This window comes from Schistocerca serialis, chromosome 5 (genome assembly GCF_023864345.2).
Source record: "Schistocerca serialis cubense isolate TAMUIC-IGC-003099 chromosome 5, iqSchSeri2.2, whole genome shotgun sequence".
Classification (NCBI taxonomy): domain Eukaryota; kingdom Metazoa; phylum Arthropoda; class Insecta; order Orthoptera; family Acrididae; genus Schistocerca; species Schistocerca serialis.
This window is the reverse complement of record NC_064642.1, coordinates 451,659,557-451,681,062: the sequence shown is the minus strand read 5'-3', so window position 1 is coordinate 451,681,062 and position 21,506 is coordinate 451,659,557. Positions and strand designations below refer to the sequence as shown.

Here is a 21,506-nt window from a genome sequence, read left to right as displayed (position 1 = left end):
CAAACATCATTTACTTAAAATACAGTGCACTGTTTACAGTGACATCATGTGTGTTTACTTCTAGAAGCTTTCTATGACACAGGAGAGAGCTGAGAGTCAAACGATAATATCCCGTATAATCCAAGTGACTGGATGGAAGTACATCACGGTCAGGTACTGACAATATACTGATGTGAGACTGTTACAATATTTCTGGCTTCCAAACATATACTCTCTCACTGGCTGCATAGAACCAGCAGCTGACACACCCCATTTTATTGCCGTCATACCTCATAACAAGGATCAACAACATAGCTGCAGGAAACACATTAAGTAAGTCACTGGTCCTTGTCTTGACTTTTACCATCTTCTGCAGAAATATGTACTATTGTGTATTTGTCCAGTTTTAAAGTAAATTGAAATGGATTCAGGGAACTGCAATTTAAACATGGTGGATGTTCATAAAAACACCAAAGTGCATAGTGCAGATTCTATTGGTAGGCAGCATAACAAAATCAAACTGTTCACTGCTTCCCTCCCTACATTCACACCAGTTCTCAACCAAGCTGCTGTCAATGCTCGCCCTCCAAACCTTCCATAGTGCTCTGCTTGAGCAACTGTGAAAAACAGATTGCAATATCTTCTAGCGTGGAGGTCATATGTAACAGCAGTAACTAATACATAAATAAAAGATCACAATTCAGTCCAATTCTCAAACTTCCACTTGTCCCGCGAACTAGTTGCATCTTTTGGTACTATCTCCATGATAGGTGTTGCCGCAGCAATTTACTCTTGTGATACAACTATATTTAGTGTAATATGATTTAGTTTGCTTTTAGGAATTTAATTCTTGATGAATTCTCTTTCTTGCTTCCTCTGAATGTGACCATCATCTTCTAAAGCTGATTAAAAGATGGTAAAGTTTTTACACATATTCTAATACATGAACAGTGATTGAATTTAGGATTGGCAGCCCACTTGGCAAATTATTACAGTCTCTAACAATCAAATAAAATATTTACTTTCGTTTGGAATCAAGAAATGTATTCCTAAGGACAATGTTTTCGCCTTTCAATATTACTTTTACTTAAAAAGCACCAGAGATATTTGTATGAGAACATTTTTACAAAACCCTTCAAATACAACGAGTTTGTATGATGAGAGAACTGAATGCTATGTAGTCTTGTGTTTCACAAAACTGTCGAATTTTAAGCAGAGCTATAGATTGTTTTGATGGCTAGGTCATAGTTTCTCATGTATCCCTTGCACTAGCACAGCACAAGTCAAATGTCATGTGACTGTTCAAGCAAGGTCAATACCATACTGGGCAGTTAAGTGTGTCGGGAAATCTCAAGCCTCATTGAATGTCTAACCTATACTTCTGCATTCTTCAAAATAAATCTGCACGTGACTTCAACAGCCAAAGCTTCATCTGTAAATGCAAAACAACCCCTATATCAATCTATCAAATAACATAAAAATGATGAACTCAGCAGCAATAGTTTAATCTGTGAATATAAGATGATCTGTATTTTCCAACTGATGATTTTGAGAAAAATTCCTGTATTATAATTCTTTTTGTGCTTTCGACATACAGTTTTCAAACGTTTATGTCTTTACTGCGAGGACAAACTGCGTGCACCTGGGCTGAGGTATCCTTTGTTGAGAAGGTGCTACATTGTTGCTGTCTATGATTTCTGCCATTTTAGCAGCTATCTCACTAGACAAGGAGTGTGTGGCTGCTCTCTTGCGCACCGTGGGGATTACTACTGTTTTTTCTCCACTTCACGCACAAACATTCTTTGGGAAATCCTCTCACTGTTGCTATTTGCATATATGGTGAAGGCGTTAATGCCAGCAATGTCAATCGTTCGAAAAAAGAGGGTAAATAGCCGGCTTCTGGTTTTCCTTTAGGTGGAGTAAGCAGTGCACATTTGATCTACTCCTGTTTTGGTCTTATTACGCACTGTTATAATTTCTGATCCACAGTATGTGTCAATAACATAGTCACAAAACAAAGCTGAATACGGGATAAGTTTTTCCTTTATTTAGCACATATGAAACTATGATATTATCCTTTCTGAACCACTTCTTAATTCACGAACCTTTTGTGCAAACAAACTCTGGAGGTAGCGCCCTCTTATTACCGTCGTATGAGTCTATTCAAAAAATTCCGCAACATTCATAATTTCACATCAATGGTGTCTTGGAGTGAAATGCGGTTGGCATCCCTGCACATGTCTTTGCTGGAAGTTTCATTGTTGTATGTCTGTTAGTTACTGTTCAGTGCTATATTGAGTAGAACGTTGTGTCACACAGTTTGCCAATTTCTAGATGACAAGCTTAGAGGAGCACTGCGTCTGTATTAAATTTTACAAAAAACTCGCGGAAACTTTAACAGGTCAGCGGAAACTTACCAGATGGGGTGATAGTCTTTCCTTCTCATCCCATCGGATAAGTTTCCCCTGACCTGGGGTTCTGGATGACTTTTCCGAATTATACCCCTTTTCCTAAACCTCTTCAGCCAGTTTCCTTCAACCCTCTTCCTTACCTGTCAGCCCTTCTGCTGGAAGAGGTAGCCACTGGTTCCGAAAGCTCGCATACCTAAAACATTTTTTTAAAGGTGTGTTGTTCTGCCGCCGCTTGGCGAGTAGATTTTTTATCTATCCATTTACTTTACATTGATATCCATAAATTGGTCTGTGACAAGTGGGACACCAACAGTGGTGTAGTATCATATTAAAAAAAATCAACATAACTGGTACACTATATATGAGCCATCTGCAACTACAAGAAAAATGGATAGTGCCAAAAATGGTGTGCAAATTGAAGCACGCGGCATGGGTCATACTGAAGTACAGGTATTCAATGGACAGAAATGCATGGAGCAATATTTTGAAGACTGATCATTTTGTCCATATGACCCATGTAAATTATTTCCTGTTAAGATTGTTGTGCAAAAAGGAACATATCAAATGATTAAAAAGACGGCAAATCAAGGGTAATTTTGGAAAATAATATTGCAATTGTTGTTGCTGTGGTCAGTGGTGAAACTAAACATTGTTTGGCTGTATAGGTTTTTGTCAAGAAAAGTATTGTGTTGTTACTGAAACTGATGATATATCAGGTGGTTATAATTTAAACTTTCCCTACTTAACACATTCTAACATGGAAAATAATTATTGTACGAGTACCAAACTTGGTAGCATTAATGTGCAGAGTACAGGGTGCATGATTTCCATGCCTCACTGTCCAGTTCCAACTATGGCCACCAGGTGCCGTGATCAGTCGGTGTCAACGTGAGCACAAAAGGAGCAGAGCATTATTGATGGAGCTCTATTATCAAAACACCAGTAATGCTGCACCTGCACTTCAAGAATATTGCTGCCTGAAAGGATTACAGAAGGGTACTCTTTCTCCACTTGCTGTGCAGAGAATGACGAAGTAGTTCAAATCAACTGGAGAACTGGGCATTGTTCAGGGAAGAGGACAACAACCGGTTGCACCACAGGTGGTTGACGAAATCGCTGTTGCTACGGCAGACAACGCTGCGCCATTATTCCCGAGTATCAGACAGTGTGCGTGCTGTGTCACGATTGTTGAACATCCCGTGGGCCACTGTAAGGAAGGTGTTTCAAACCATTCTCAAATGTTATCCATACAAGATCCATATCACACAGCACCTTGTACCACAGGATGGATAATGATGTGTTGACTTCGCTCTACACTTTCTTGCAGGGATTGAATTTGACGAGGGCTGGCCCTGGACCATCCTATGGACAGACAAAGCTAATTTTCCTCTGACGGGTGATGTGAACACAGAAATGTCGAATGTGGGGATTTTCACCTCCAGTCAATGCGAACGAAGTTACTCTGTATGGTGAACGTTTCACCCTATGGTGTGGCTTCATAGCTATGTTCATCATTGGCCCACTCTTTTTTGAATAGGTTGGTGCTCAAGGACCAAAGACATGCAGCATGACAGGCCAGCATTACTGCAATATACTTTACCAGCATGTCGTAGTCGCCCAACAGAAGAGAGACGCACTGAACTCAGTTTTCCTGCACAATGGGGCCCTACCGCACATCGCTTGTAAAGTTCACCTGCTTCTTCGAAACACATTTGGAAACGATCGAATTATCAACCTATTGTTTCCAAATGCATGGCCAGCATGATCACCTGATCTTACTCCCTGCAATTTCTGGTTGTGGGGCTACCTAAGGGACAGGGTTTACCAGGGGAATGTTCAAACACGTGCTGATCTGAAGAGCAGCATATCGAGAGAGGTAGCCAGCATACCTACAGACATGCTTCATTCTGCTGTGCAGAATGCAATCCTGTGCTTTCAGACTCTTCTGGACACTGATGGGCACCATATTGAGTCCCTTTTGTAACAGTAATGGTACTGGTTTGTAATGGTATGATGTACCATAGCAGCAATTAAAAGTGTTTCAACCGAATTGATTCTGCATTATTTCTCTTCCCCATATCCTTGACACAATGCTACCAAGTTTGGTACATGTATGGTAACTGGTTTCTGTGTCACACCATATTAAATTGGGAAATTTAATTATAACTGCCCGGTATTACAGAGGCGGCATGAAAAACTGAGCCACCAAAACAAGCACTATGTTCACCAGTTTTTCAAGGCTCTTGCTACAGAGACAATGACTGACAGAAGCTTTTAAGAGGGGTGCATAAACAAACATCAGCTGGCATTTGATAAAAAAGAGTGCAGAAACCCATTAAACTTGGAGGATTACTGTAGGCATATGTTTGCAGAGCAAAGGAAGAAAAGATTCGCAGGCTCACCAATACTTTGCAGTTTTTAAGCATGAGTTTTCCAGTTCCATGGTAACGTACCTTTTGTAACACAAATATGAAATTACAGAAAAAGTTACCACTGTTTACTAAAATAATAAAGACTCTAGCTGAAGTTACTGTGAGAGACTTTTGTACAAATGGAGGCAAGCAGTTTCATAATGAAGAGGTGCATAGATTTGCTGACTCAACTGGGCTAAAACATTCAATTACTACAGCATATAATATTAAGCAAAATGGAGCTGCCATCTGGGAAAACAGAATCACAAGTTAGACAGCATGCTCTTGGCTTTTCTCTGGCAAACACCTACCAAAGACATTGTGGGGTGGCATAATTCTGTCTGTAACAAATACACTGAATCAAACTTGTTCCACGAAAAATACAAGTGAAACTCTAATTGAGATACTCTTGAAAAAGGAAGGTAATTTTGATAATTCAATTATATCTGGAATGGAATGCTATGGATGGATTTCTATCAAAAAATGGAAGTACGATGCTAAATCTTCAAAAAGGATGCGTGTTTGGTTAAGAAGGTTACGGGTATTACAGTTATTTTTCTGAAGTAAAAAAAAGATGTATGTGTAAATGTAGAAATTTAAAATTCAATTGCAGACAAGTACAGAAACCTCTTAACTCAAGAAATTAAAACGGTTGTTGGTACGGCAGTTACAGATGAAAAGGAAGAAATTACAGAAACTGAATGTGAAAACATTGGCTCTGAAGAGGCTTGTCAACAGAACTGTACAAGCCAAAATGTAGTTTTAAGTAACAAAAAGATTAGCAACCATTTGTACAACACTGAGGAAAAAGTTGAGAGCACTAGGTGGTCAGAAGTGAAGACAAAGGAAGTCACAATTTATGTGAATAGTGAAATTTGAAAACAACTGTTAAGTTATTGTGAAGATTCAGCCCACTGGAAAGAATGCTGCTTCTTTGTGAGACACACTGAGGAATTATAGAGGAGGAGTGCATTCAGAAAATTTTGAAGAATGAAAGAATGCAATGGAGGAAGAAATAAATTCTCTGGCGAGGGAGAGAAACCATGGGAACTGGGTTCCCAAATTAAATCAAATAAGGTGACTGAAAACAGATTGGTTTTTGCTACAAAATTAAATGTAAATAATGAATTAATTTGATATGAGGCTCGATTGGTGGCAAAAGGATACACTAAATGATTTAGAAAAGACTATGCTAACATATTTAGCCCTGTAGCAAGATCTTAGATGAGGAGAGCCCTGCTCAGTGTTGCAATTCAACATGACTGGTGTACAAGGCAATTTGATAAAAGGACAGAATTTCTACGTATCAACCAGACAGCTATCACATGGTGAAAGATATGTCCATAAATTGCTGAAGAGTCTGGACAGTTTGAAGCATGCCTCAAAATTCTGGTATGAATGTCTCATTACATTACTCAGTGAATGGAATTTACCAAGGATCTGTTCTGTTTCATGTTATGTTCTCCAGTGAAATATTTTTACTGGTGTTATATGTTGTTGATGGCTTGGCTATGGGCTCTATTTATTCAACAATTAAATTTATTGAACAGTTGGTTAAGGTCATTCAGATAACTGTATTCAAATAAACCATATTTAGTGCAGATGTTACCTCTTTTTCACATCTTAGGAGCTGTTTCTTACATCCATGTGCAAAGGTGAACATTGAAATTAACATTAGTTCACTCCTAACTTTTTTATGGTGCGGACACAGTTGATAGCATGAAGGCTTCCATGACCAGATGATATTGCAGCTGGTAAACTTTTTAAGGTTAGTTGAAATAAGCAGTTCTCATAATATGCAAAGATCAGCACATTACTCAAACTGGGGAACTATCAAGAATGGGGTTCCACAAGGGTCAGTCTTGGGTCCTTTGTTGTTCTTAATACATATTAATGACTAGCCATTCTATATTCATGAAGAGGCAAAGTTAGTTCTCTTTGCTGATGATACAAGTATAGTAATCACAACTGACAAACAAGAATTAACTGATTAAATTGTCAATACTGTCTTTCAGAAAATTACTAAGTGGTTCCTTGTAAACAGACTCTCACTGAATTTTGATAAGACACAGTACATACAGTTCCGTACAGTGAATGGTATGACGCCATTAATAAATATAGACCTTAATCAGAAGCATATAGCTAAGGTAGAATATTCCAAATTTTTAGGTGTGTCCATTGATGAGAGATTAAATTGGAAGAAACACATTGATGATCTGCTGAAACGTTTGAGTTCAGCTACTTATGCAATAAGGATCATTGCAAATTTTGGTGATAAACATCTTAGTAAATTAGCTTACTACACCTATTTTCACTCATTGCTTTCATATGGCATCATATTTTGGGGTAATTCATCACTGAGGAATAAAGTATTTACTGCACAAAAGCGTGTAATCAGAATAATAGCTGGAGCCCACCCAAGATCATCCTGCAGACATTTATTTAAGGATCTAGGGATATTCACAGTAGCTTCTCAGTATATATACTCTCTTATGAAATTTGTTATTAACAACCAAACCTAATTCAAAAGTAATAGCAGTGTGCATAACTACAATACTAGGAGAAAGGATGATCTTCACTATTCAAGATTAAATCTAACTTTGGCACAGAAAGGGGTGAATTATACTGCCACTAAAGTCTTTGGTCACTTACCAAATAGTATCAAAAGTCTGACAGATAACCAACAAGTATTTAAGAAGAAATTAAAAGAATTTCTGAATGACAACTCCTTCTACTCCATGGAGGAATGTTTAGATATAAATTAAGAAAAAAAGAAAAAGAAACAAACAAAAAAATTATAAAAAAAAATAAAAAACAAAAAATAAAAAAAGTTGTTATAATAACTTAAGTATGTTGTTAAATTAACTTAATTATGTCATGTATTGGAAAATTTGACTCGTTCCACATCATTACGAAATATCATATTCATGATCCATGGAACTAGTATTAATCTAATCTAATCTAATCTAATCAATATAATGGAAGGAAACATTCCACGTGGGAAAAATTATATATAAAAACAAAGATGAGGTGACTTACCGAACAAAAGCGCTGGCAGGTCGATAGACACACAAACAAACACAAACATACACACAAAATTCAAGCTTTCGCAACAAACTGTTGCCTCATCAGGAAAGAGGGAAGGAGAGGGGAAGACGAAAGGAGGTGGGTTTTAAAGGAGAGGGTAAGGAGTCATCCCAATCCCGGGAGCGGAAAGACTTACCTTAGGGGGAAAAAAGGACAGGTATACACTCGCACATATCCATCCACACATACAGACACAAGCAGACATATTTAAAGACAAAGAGTTTGGGCAGAGATGTCAGTCGAGGCAGAAGTGTAGAGGCAAAGAAGTTGTTGAAAGACAGGTGAGGTATGAGTGGCGGCAACTTGAAATTAGCGGAGATTGAGGCCTGGCGGATGACGAGAAGAGAGGATATACTGAAGGGCAAGTTCCCATCTCCGGAGTTCGGATAGGTTGGTGTTGGTGGGAAGTATCCAGATAACCCGGACGGTGTAACACTGTGCCAAGATGTGCTGGCCGTGCACCAAGGCATGTTTAGCCACAGGGTGATCCTCATTACCAACAAACACTGTCTGCCTGTGTCCATTCATGCGAATGGACAGTTTGTTGCTGGTCATTCCCACATAGAATGCGTCACAGTGTAGGCAGGTCAGTTGGTAAATCACGTGGGTGCTTTCACACGTGGCTCTGCCTTTGATCGTGTACACCTTCCGGGTTACAGGACTGGAGTAGGTGGCGGTGGGAGGGTGCATGGGACAGGTTTTGCATCGGGGGCGGTTACAAGGATAGGAGCCAGAGGGTAGGGAAGGTGGTTTGGGGATTTCATAGGGATGAACTAACAGGTTACGAAGGTTAGGTGGACGGCGGAAAGACACTCTTGGCGGAGTGGGGAGGATTTCATGAAGGATGGATCTCATTTCAGGGCAGGATTTGAGGAAGTCGTATCCCTGCTGGAGAGCCACATTCAGAGTCTGGTCCAGTCCCGGAAAGTATCCTGTCACAAGTGGGGCACTTTTGTGGTTCTTCTGTGGGGGATTCTGGGTTTGAGGGGACGAGGAAGTGGCTCTGGTTATTTGCTTCTGTACCAGGTCGGGAGGGTAGTTGCGGGATGCGAAAGCTGTTTTCAGGTTGTTGGTGTAATGATTCAGGGATTCCGGACTGGAGCAGATTCGTTTGCCACGAAGACCTAGGCTGTAGGGAAGGGACCGTTTGATGTGGAATGGGTGGCAGCTGTCATAATGGAGGTACTGTTGCTTGTTGGTGGGTTTGATGTGGACGGACGTGTGAAGTTGGCCATTGGACAGGTGGAGGTCAACGTCAAGGAAAGTGGCATGGGATTTGGAGTAGGACCAGGTGAAACTGATGGAACCAAAGGAGTTGAGGTTGGAGAGGAAATTCTGGAGTTCTTCTTCACTGTGAGTCCAGATCATGAAGATGTCATCAATAAATCTGTACCAAACTTTGGGTTGGCAGACTTGGGTAACCAAGAAGGCTTCCTCTAAGCGACCCATGAATAGGTTGGCGTACGAGGGGGCCATCCTGGTACCCATGGCTGTTCCCTTTAATTGTTGGTATGTCTGGCCTTCAAAAGTGAAGAAGTTGTGGGTCAGGATGAAGCTGGCTAAGGTGATGAGGAAAGAGGTTTTAGGTAGGGTGGCAGGTGATCGGCGTGAAAGGAAATGCTCCATCGCAGCGAGGCCCTGGACGTGCGGAATATTTGTGTATAAGGACGTGGCATCAATGGTTACAAGGATGGTTTCCGGGGGTAACAGATTGGGTAAGGATTCCAGGCGTTCAAGGAAGTGGTTGGTGTCCTTGATGAAGGATGGGAGACTGCATGTAATGGGTTGAAGCTGTTGATCTACGTAGGCAGAGATACGTTCTGTGTGGGCTTGGTAACCAGCTACAATGGGGCGGCCGGGATGATTGGGTTTGTGGATTTTAGGAAGAAGGTAGAAGGTAGGGGTGCGGGGTGTCGGTGGGGTCAGGAGGTTGATGGAGTCAGGTGAAAGGTTTTGCAGGGGGCCTAAGGTTCTGAGGATTCCTTGAAGCTCCGCCTGGACATCGGGAATGGGGTTACCTTGGCAAACTTTGTATGTGGTGTTGTCTGAAAGCTGACGCAGTCGCTCAGCCACATACTCCCGACGATCAAGTACCACGGTCGTGGAACCCTTGTCCACAGGAAGAATGACGATGGATCGGTTAGCCTTCAGATCACGGATAGCCTGGGCTTCAGCAGTGGTGATGTTGGGTGTAGGATTAAGGTTTTTTAAGAAGGATTGAGATGCAAGGCTGGAAGTCAGAAATTCCTGGAAGGTTTGGAGAGGGTGATTTTGAGGGAGAGGAGGTGGGTCCCGCTGTGACGGAGGACGGAACTGTTCCAGGCAGGGTTCAATTTGGATGGTGTCTTGAGGAGTCCAATGATCCGACTCCTCAAGACACCATCCAAATTGAACCCTGCCTGGAACAGTTCCGTCCTCCGTCACAGCGGGACCCACCTCCTCTCCCTCAAAATCACCCTCTCCAAACCTTCCAGCCTTGCATCTCAATCCTTCTTAAAAAACCTTAATCCTACACCCAACATCACCACTGCTGAAGCCCAGGCTATCCGTGATCTGAAGGCTGACCGATCCATCGTCATTCTTCCTGCGGACAAGGGTTCCACGACCGTGGTACTTGATCGTCGGGAGTATGTGGCTGAGGGACTGCGTCAGCTTTCAGACAACACCACATACAAAGTTTGCCAAGGTAACCCCATTCCCGATGTCCAGGCGGAGCTTCAAGGAATCCTCAGAACCTTAGGCCCCCTGCAAAACCTTTCACCTGACTCCATCAACCTCCTGACCCCACCGACACCCCGCACCCCTACCTTCTACCTTCTTCCTAAAATCCACAAACCCAATCATCCCGGCCGCCCCATTGTAGCTGGTTACCAAGCCCCCACAGAACGTATCTCTGCCTACGTAGATCAACAGCTTCAACCCATTACATGCAGTCTCCCATCCTTCATCAAGGACACCAACCACTTCCTTGAACGCCTGGAATCCTTACCCAATCTGTTACCCCCGGAAACCATCCTTGTAACCATTGATGCCACGTCCTTATACACAAATATTCCGCACGTCCAGGGCCTCGCTGCGATGGAGCATTTCCTTTCACGCCGATCACCTGCCACCCTACCTAAAACCTCTTTCCTCATCACCTTAGCCAGCTTCATCCTGACCCACAACTTCTTCACTTTTGAAGGCCAGACATACCAACAATTAAAGGGAACAGCCATGGGTACCAGGATGGCCCCCTCGTACGCCAACCTATTCATGGGTCGCTTAGAGGAAGCCTTCTTGGTTACCCAAGTCTGCCAACCCAAAGTTTGGTACAGATTTATTGATGACATCTTCATGATCTGGACTCACAGTGAAGAAGAACTCCAGAATTTCCTCTCCAACCTCAACTCCTTTGGTTCCATCAGTTTCACCTGGTCCTACTCCAAATCCCATGCCACTTTCCTTGACGTTGACCTCCACCTGTCCAATGGCCAACTTCACACGTCCGTCCACATCAAACCCACCAACAAGCAACAGTACCTCCATTATGACAGCTGCCACCCATTCCACATCAAACGGTCCCTTCCCTACAGCCTAGGTCTTCGTGGCAAACGAATCTGCTCCAGTCCGGAATCCCTGAATCATTACACCAACAACCTGAAAACAGCTTTCGCATCCCGCAACTACCCTCCTGACCTGGTACAGAAGCAAATAACCAGAGCCACTTCCTCGTCCCCTCAAACCCAGAATCCCCCACAGAAGAACCACAAAAGTGCCCCACTTGTGACAGGATACTTTCCGGGACTGGACCAGACTCTGAATGTGGCTCTCCAGCAGGGATACGACTTCCTCAAATCCTGCCCTGAAATGAGATCCATCCTTCATGAAATCCTCCCCACTCCGCCAAGAGTGTCTTTCCGCCGTCCACCTAACCTTCGTAACCTGTTAGTTCATCCCTATGAAATCCCCAAACCACCTTCCCTACCCTCTGGCTCCTATCCTTGTAACCGCCCCCGATGCAAAACCTGTCCCATGCACCCTCCCACCGCCACCTACTCCAGTCCTGTAACCCGGAAGGTGTACACGATCAAAGGCAGAGCCACGTGTGAAAGCACCCACGTGATTTACCAACTGACCTGCCTACACTGTGACGCATTCTATGTGGGAATGACCAGCAACAAACTGTCCATTCGCATGAATGGACACAGGCAGACAGTGTTTGTTGGTAATGAGGATCACCCTGTGGCTAAACATGCCTTGGTGCACGGCCAGCACATCTTGGCACAGTGTTACACCGTCCGGGTTATCTGGATACTTCCCACCAACACCAACCTATCCGAACTCCGGAGATGGGAACTTGCCCTTCAGTATATCCTCTCTTCTCGTCATCCGCCAGGCCTCAATCTCCGCTAATTTCAAGTTGCCGCCACTCATACCTCACCTGTCTTTCAACAACTTCTTTGCCTCTACACTTCTGCCTCGACTGACATCTCTGCCCAAACTCTTTGTCTTTAAATATGTCTGCTTGTGTCTGTATGTGTGGATGGATATGTGCGAGTGTATACCTGTCCTTTTTTCCCCCTAAGGTAAGTCTTTCCGCTCCCGGGATTGGGATGACTCCTTACCCTCTCCTTTAAAACCCACCTCCTTTCGTCTTCCCCTCTCCTTCCCTCTTTCCTGATGAGGCAACAGTTTGTTGCGAAAGCTTGAATTTTGTGTGTATGTTTGTGTTTGTTTGTGTGTCTATCGACCTGCCAGCGCTAATCTAATCTAAGGTCAACGAAACTCTTCTGTTCCAAATATGTCATCCACAACTGCACTGGACATCTTCAGAGGCATCACCCTGTTGAGTTTTATCAACTGATAGGTCATACGTCAGAGAGCAACATATGTACCGCAGAAAAAGGGGCCATGGCCGGAGTTCCACATGATAAGCAGAGATGATCCTTGCCAAACATGATAGTTAACTATAGATTGTCATCTTGCCAAAGATGAAAAACTGTTTAACGTCTCTGCAGAGCTACTGTCTACATGTCGCTATGTTTCATGATCTCTTCTTTCCTATTTAAATTATCCCCATGGTTGTATATTTCAATGGCTTCTCTACATGGCTGTCGATAATAGTTAAGTTGTCACAGATAAAACATTTGTTTCAGAAAACTTATCTTCCTGACTTCCTGGCTGATCATGCTCTGCTATAGCCAATTTGTCTATGTTCCCTAGTCAGCAAAGGCTGTTGTGTTCCTTTTGCCGTGTATTCATGCTTCTCTTGGTTGTTCCATACCACATGTACATGGAATTGTATATACGTCATATGCTGACAGAGGAGGGTGTTTATCCTTTATAGATCACAGTGCAAGACCTATTTTGTTTGTTGGTCTAAAAACCACTCAGATATCTTATTTCTGTAAAATCTCTCCAGTCTGATCTGTTACTTTTTTAATAAAATAGAGAGAACTGTATTCTTTCATCATTGTTGTTCATGTTTGTCCACCAGATGTATGTGATTTGGTAGTAGAATTCTGTTTGCTTCTTTCCTGAGTAGCCATTTTTCTCAAAAGCCTGCTTTAGATTTGTAATTTGGCATCCAGGTATTCCAGCATGCAAATCGTTTTGCTGTATTCACAAGACCTCTCTTTTGTTGTACATGGTGATTACAGTTATTACGCAAATATCTGTCCGTGCGTGTTACTTTTTGAAAACCCTTACGTTTCAAACTTTCATTGGTCTGTCTCATAACCAAAACATCCAAGAATAGTGTTCTGCTGTCATTATCTATTTCCATGGTGAACCAGATCTTTGAATCAATATAATTGAGAAAGTCAAATAAATTGTCCAAAGTTTTTACCATGCGGCCAGACCACAAATGTGTCATTCACCAACCAATACCAGGTGGTTTCTTATGTGCTTTTTCTAAAGGCGACTGTTCGAATTTCTCCATATACAAATTAGCAAGACCTAATTAGTTACTCATTGCTACACCATAATATTTTTCATAAAATTCATCATCCCATTGAAGCTGACTGGTAAGAAGATAGTGTGTGAAAAGTGCAGACTAATCTCCTGCAAAAATTTCTGTTATAAAAACCGTAACTTTTGTGGTCTGACCACATGATAAGAAAGCCTTAGATGAGTTCTTTGGTTTTCTAAATAATATAAATCCAAAAATCCAGTTCATCATGGAAATTGAAAACAACAACAACAACTTCCATTGGTGTGTGACATAACAAAAACATCCAAAAAAGGTATATTGTTGTCATTTTCAATTCCATGGTGAATTAGATATTTGGATTTATATTATTTAGAAAACCGAAGAACTCGTCCAAGGCTTTTTTACCATGTGGTCAGACCACAAGAGTTACGGTTTTTATAATGGATATATTTCCAGGAGATTAGTGTGCTCTTTTCAGACACTGCCTTACTTCCAGTCAGTTTCAACGGTATGATGAATTTTATGAACAATTTTATGGCATAACAATGAGTAACTAATTAGGTCCTGCTAATTTGTATATGGAGAAATTTGTACAGTCAGCTTTAGAAAAAGCACATAAGAAACCATCTCACTGGTATCGGTTTGTGTATGACACATTCATGGTCTGGCCATATGGTAAAAAACAAACTTTGGGCGATTTCTTGGACTTTCTAAATTATATCAATTCAAAAATCCAGTTCACCATGGAAATAGATAATGACAGCAAAACACCATTCTTGGGTGTTTTTGTTATGAGACAGACCAATGGAAGTTTGGAACATAAGGGTTTTCAAAAAGTAATACGAACAGTCAGATATATACATAATAACTCTTAATCACCATCTACAACAAAAGAGAGGTGTCATTAAAAGTCTGGTGAATAGAGCCAAAAAGATTTGCATGCTGGAATACCTGGATGCCAAATTACAAATCTAAAGCAGCCTTTTGAGAAAAATGGCTACTCAGGAAAGAAGCAAACAGAATTTTATTCCCAAACCACAGATGGCCAACGGACAAGCATGAACAACAATGATGAAAGAATACAGTTCTTTCCATTTTATTAAAAAAGTAACAGATCAGACTGGAGAGATTTTACAGAAATAAGATATCTGAGTGGTTTTTAGACCAACAAACAAAATAGGTCTTGCACTGTGATCTATAAAGGATAAACACCCTCCTCTCTCAGCACGTGGTGTATATACAATTCTATGCACGTGTGGTATGGAACAACCAAGAGAATCATGAATACACGGCAAAAGGAACACAACAGCCTTTGTCGGCTAGGAAAAATAGACAAATTGGCTATAGCAGAGCATGAGCTTCAGTCAGAAAGTCACGAAGATAAGTTTTCTGAAACAAAAGTTTTATCTACAACAACTTAACTATTATCGACAGCCATGTAGAGAAGCCATTGAAACATATAATCATAGAGATAATTTTAATAGGAAAGAAGAGACCATGAAACATAGTGACATATAGACAGTAGCTCTGTAGAGTCATTAAACAGTTTTTCATCTTTGACAAGATGACAATCTATAGTTAACTTTTATGTTTGGCAAGGGTCATCTCTGCTTATCACGTGGAACTCCGTCCATGCCCCCTTTTTCTACAGTACATATGTTGCTCTCTGACGTATGAACTACCAGTTGGTAAGATTCAATGGATGAGCAACACCCCTGAAGATGTCCAGTGCAGTTCTGGGCAAAACGTTATGAACAGAAGAGTTTCATGACTGATAGCTTTATACTTGGAAAGGTTTATCAATAGTGACGGCAAAGGTATTGTGACTGTTAGCACCAGAAGCCTTCAGCTACACTGTGAGCGAGTTTTAGTTGTTGATTACTATCCCGCTGAGACAACCCAGTAAAAGAAACAAAATAGAGGGAGGGGTTGTAGGGAAAAGCAAAAGCAGAAATAGAAAATAAAGAACCTGATGTTATGCATGGTTCTACAACAGAACAAAAAAATAAGGTTACAACTACAACAATGCTCAAAATAAAAAATTAAGTTCAGATGTAAATAAAAATATTTGGTTCCAACAAGGCTAGATGGTGAAATGGAGAGAAATAAAAGAGAAATTTAGTTCTGTGAGCAAACATAGATGCTGTTATCTCCTCTAAATGTACGTTATTACCACGTACCTGCCCAAGTCACTAACTTGTGTGTTTAATAAGTGAAGCACATTCTGTAGTGTGTGCGATGGTCTCAGGAGCTCAGGATTTACATTTTGCGAAAAGCAAAGATGGAGGATGTTTGTATTAAGTCTTGCTACTCTTCTTGCAAACTGATGGTCACTCATTTCATGGCTGCAAAAATCACTATAAAGAAAACATAAAAACATATTTTATTTTCTTATTCAAGAATGCAGGAAATTAAAAATGCGATAACAGAATTTTTATTTACTCACTGCTTTCTTCCAAAAACCCTAATGAAATTTTAATCAAATTTGCAGTAAACAGCTTAATTATAACTTACACACTATCAATTGCAAATATATGTTTCTCTGCACATAAGCATACTTACATTCTTGTGTGCAAATAATCTAAAGGATGACAATGAATACTGTTCCCTCACACAAATGAAAGTAACGAAATAACAGAAAAAAGGGTGTTCTTTTTTGTCAAACTTGGGCAGTAATATAATCTCAAAAAGAAGTTTTATTGGACGCTGATGACCATGCTGTTTAGCACCCGAAAACCTCAAACCACACACACACGCGCGCACACACACACACACACACACACACACACACACACACACACACACACACACAAGAAGTTTTATTATCTGATTACACGCAGCTCCATCAACAATGAATCAATGAAAACTAAACATTACAGAAGACTTACAGAAAAAAAAAAACCTCGACAACTACTGACAGAAATTGATGTAGTTAACCAAAGACAAATATGTTGCCAACACAATGCAGCCCAGTATATACGAAATCGTGGAAACATGTACTGCTACTACGGGTGAAACTGTCACCGCTTTAACAAAGAGAGTGATTATGTATGAGGAGGAGAGTTAAGACTTGCATAAGCAGGCTGAAACATTACAAGCTGTGGTACAGCAGTTGCACTCAGGATCAGTAGCTAAGATTGTGTTACGTGCACCTTCCCTCCTCTCAATCAGTCGTCAGCAAATTTAACAACGCCTCTTTCCCAGAAAAGTAATGGAGGATGTCACAGTATTCATTAGAGATGCATTAGCTACTGCCAAATTATGCAAATGGATGAATGAAACATGTTTGTGTATGGCTATGGTTAATTGGCAAAAATAAAGTGTATGTAATGTATCATGAGATACTTAGGAAGAACAATCCGGAAGCTAGCTGATGGTTTACTCCAGCACTACTAGAAGCAAAACAGTGTGAGATTTTTTAAGAGAGAAACTAAGTAGTTTAGTGCAGAAGAGTGAAATATCACCCAGAGTGAGACTGCACAATCCACCTGACCTGACTGAAGCTATTGGGCTCCAGACACCACTGGAAGAAATTGATATTTCTATGAAAGTATATAATAACCGTAGGGTCTTCACCTTTGAATTAAAGTGCTACAGCTGGGTCATCTGCAGAAGCAATGTCGCCAACCAGATGGTTAAGAGTGTAGCAAGTTGGTCAGAAGGCCCAAGCGTGCAGGAATAAGAAACTAGGGAAACAATAAAAAAAATTGCCCGTTAAACACAAATGGAAGTGTACTGCCCATTGCAAGGCATTAATAGCAGAATGAAACACTGCACATACACATGAAGAGATGAAATGCTGCTTGTTAGGTGTAGCAGCATTTCATAGGCACAGGTGCACACTTGTCAGTTGTTAGACTGAACATCTTAACCAGGAAGATACTTCGGTCTCCATATTACATGTTACATGGATTAGATGACAATGATGCAAAGTCATTAGGGAGAACACTGTTTGACTTTATAACTGGGACTAAAAAGTTTTCAAGAATACATGGAAGTGTTGCAAAATGTTGGTGAATGTTATTCCGCAACTTTCGGACTACACTTCCTTCATAAACATCATCTCAAAATCTACCTTTCATGGTATACAACTGAATTTGTGGAATTTTGTTTCCGCTGGGAACAACAACTGCAAGTGAGACAATACTGCAATGTGCACCAATTATGAAGGTGTTGCCAACTGAACTACAAACACATATGCTGAAGATTGGTTGCCATGATAAAATACCACCTGATACAGAGAAACTGTAGATGCCAATGTATCACAAGAAGTGTTGCATAGAACGACTACAAACTAATGAAGAATTTTGTGCACCGAAGCAAGACATGTATTAGTAACGTTGAAGCATGACATGTATTAGTAATATAAATAGAGAATTTATGGTTCCTGTCAATATGGATAATTTAGGTGTGGGTGAGGTCAGTCTGCCAAAGGGCTTGATGACTGCCAATTTAGACTTTCTGGATGAAGACACTAATAGGCCATGGAATGCAAATATTGTCATTGTTTCACAGAAATCACTGGGCTGTACTTAGAAGTAAGGGTTCTGTTGCAATTACAGATACCTGAATGCCAAAGCTGTGCAGGTACTTTTCAACAGTGGATCTAAGAAGTTGGTATCATCAACTAGAAGTAATTCCAGAAGTTAGGTTGAAAACTGCTTTCACAACACCATAGGGATACTACCAGTATGACAGAATACCATTTGGACTTATAAATGCAGTGGCTACACTTCACAGACTGAAACCTAAAAAAAGGTATGGTATGCTCCGATGACACCATTGTATTTTTAAGAGAGATGGAAGAACACATTAGGCATTTGGATGCAGTATTTAACATATTATGGACAGCAAGTCTGGGTGCTTAGTGTGGATAAATGCTATTTTGCACAAAGAGAAGTTAAGTATCTTGGCCATGAAATTAATACAGACAGTGTAAAAACTGATCCCTGAGTGATTTCAGCACTCCGTGACTTCACAACACTGCAAAGTACCAAATAACTTCACTCATTCCCAGGCCTATGCAATTGTTATAGAAAATTCATTAAAGATTTTGCAAAAATTGCAAATCCATTGAACTCATTGTTGGGAAATGAGCAGCTGCCAAACATCATTTGAAACATTGTGAGGTGGGGGACACACAACATCAGACCCAGTGCCGATATTCCCAGATTTCAAAAAAGAATTCATTCTTTCTTGTGATGCCAGTAACAGTGGGCTCAGGTGCATTCTCAGTCAAAATACAGTCAGTGAAGAACATTCCGCAAATTACGCGTCTAGACAACTCAACAGGACAGAATAGAATTATTTCAGGTCAGAAAAGAAGATGCTAGCAGTGATTTATGGAATTGCATATTTTAGCTGTTTTGAGTATGGCAAAAAGTTCAAAGTAGTAACAGACCATGCATCACGAAAATACTTATTAGGATTATAGGATCCTTCTGGTAGGTTAACAACATGGGTGCTCAAACTGAGTGCATTTGATTATGAGGTAGTTCCATAAAGGGAACAAGCATACAAATGTGGACATATTGAGAAGGAAGACAGCAAATAACAGGTAAAATGTGGCTGAATGGCAAATGGTGCAAGCAACTGACGTAGTGCACCAGGAATTCAAGCTGCAGCCACAATTTGTGATGCACGATTCTTTAGACTGTAGATCAACTAAGTGGTGACCATGTGTGGTGTTTCAGCAGCAGTCAGGGATGAAGATTTTCAATAAGCACACAACCACATATTAGCACATAATGGTGGTCACAGAACTATGGTTAGGAGGTTTGCTGAAAAATGCCAGTGGAAAACTAGGAAACATGGTGTGCAAGAGTACGTAAATAATGGTATACCTTGTGCCTCTGAAGTTCCACTGCAAAGACTGCCAGAAGTGAAAAAAAAACCATTTGAAATGATTGGTTTGGACATCTTATGACCAATTTAACAGAACCCTTGCAGGGAATAAGAACATATAGTAGGATCTCGACTATCCCACTCCGGCCCTTGACTGTCTGGCCTACTTAATCAATATCATAATAATATTCCTGCATGATGAAATAGGATTAATTTACTATACATACAGTATTTTTCTAAAGCTTTAGCAAGTGAGGACAACCTACAATGCTGTGTGGCCTTTCAAAATGTTTAATGTGTATTTTGTGCTTCTAGCACATCTGAAGTTACAGTTATAAGGTACATACTGTACTGTTAATACTAAATAAATTACCGGTTGTGCATGGAATCCGGGCTTGGGACATTAAAGGCTTCTGCTTTGTGGGAGATGAAACAGAGGGGGGTTTCAACTCGTTTCTGGCAGAGAAAGACAGCACATAAGAGGAGGATGCTAATGCTGTCACAAAGTGTCTCGCGAGATTTTCTGCAATGACTGGTGCATCAGTAGACAGAGCACCCTGCAGGATAAGAACCTGCACAGTTGATTGTCGCTAGAGGCCAGAAGGCTATGGAGCTTGGACCAAACCTGTAATAAAGAGGCATATGTCCCGAGAGGAAACATAGTGTTCCCAGCATTCCTTTTTAAGCTGCTTAATAAGGTAGCAAAGCCTTAGCACGGAGATGCTCAAAAGAAATAACGTTGGTTGGTGAAAAGTGTTGTTTAAATCACTACAGCACCCATCGACAGACTTTGATAGCGACTGCTACGTCCTTGGTCCACAGTAGTTCTGGTCAACGATGAGATGTCTTGTGTGGCTCCATCAATGCAATCTGAGAAAGAGGTGTCGAACTACACAGCAGAGGTATATAAAGGCCAATTGGCTCTGTGGCAACCCCAATGTGGGAGGGGGGTCTGCCTGGCGGCGTAGGGAGAATAGAGAGAATGATAGAACCACCAGAAAGTGGTCACTGTCACAAAGTTCATCATGGTATAACTAATGTTGTGAATCCACAAGAGTGGAGGAGAAGATGGTGAGATCAATTACAAACAGTGCCACGAGCGTCAATGAAGTGGTTATGTGAACTGTCATTGAGAAGACAAATCAAAGTCTGTAGTAAGCTGGTCAACTAGAAGACCACTACCCATCAAAGTGGCACTCCCACAGAGGGGGTGGTGTGCACTGAAGTCCCAGAGTAAATACGAGGGCAGGAGTTGCTGTATTAAGGTAGGCAGTTCAACATTACGAAATGGCCTACCTGGTGGGAGGTAGGCATTGCAAATGGTGATTGCTGCGGTCATTTGCACTCATATCGCTATCACTTCCAGATTGATACGAAGGGGATACAGTCACTAATGACATCAGTGTGAATGAAAGTACAGACCCCTCCAGATGCTACCTCGGGGCCAGCATGGTTCCGACAGAACGCCCGATAACCACGAAACAATGGAGAGTGGTCATCACAGAAGTGCATTTCTTTAAGAGCAAGACAGAACACACAATAAGAGGAAACAAGTTCATGTTTTTCTGGTAGGTGATAGTAATATCCATCACATACTTGCTAACTTTCAAAAAGAGATATCCACAAGATCCCAAATCCCAAAAATGTAATGCGTGCATGCGGCCCAAGGCGTTCAAACATAACGAGAAAAGACTACATAGGAAGTGATTACAAATAATGTTAACACATCTAATGTAGGCTACATTTTAAGATTACTATTTTTGAACTCTGAAGTTAGGTGCTTACACAAGTTACTTGCTGATGAGTGTTCATTTGTTGTCACTTAACACTGGGAACAGTTCACACACTACACAAAAATGA

The 21,506-nt window shown here is 41.0% G+C and overlaps 1 protein-coding gene across 1 annotated transcript in view; it reads right to left on the bottom strand.

The window, feature by feature from the left end:
• Window positions 1-21,506, bottom strand: part of LOC126482379 (beclin 1-associated autophagy-related key regulator) — a 113,707-nt gene that overhangs the window by 36,563 nt on the left and 55,638 nt on the right. The window contains exon 7 of the mRNA XM_050106477.1: window positions 15,983-16,159. Within this exon, the coding sequence (XP_049962434.1) occupies window positions 15,983-16,159 (177 nt within the window). The remainder of the gene's footprint in view (window positions 1-15,982; window positions 16,160-21,506) is intronic.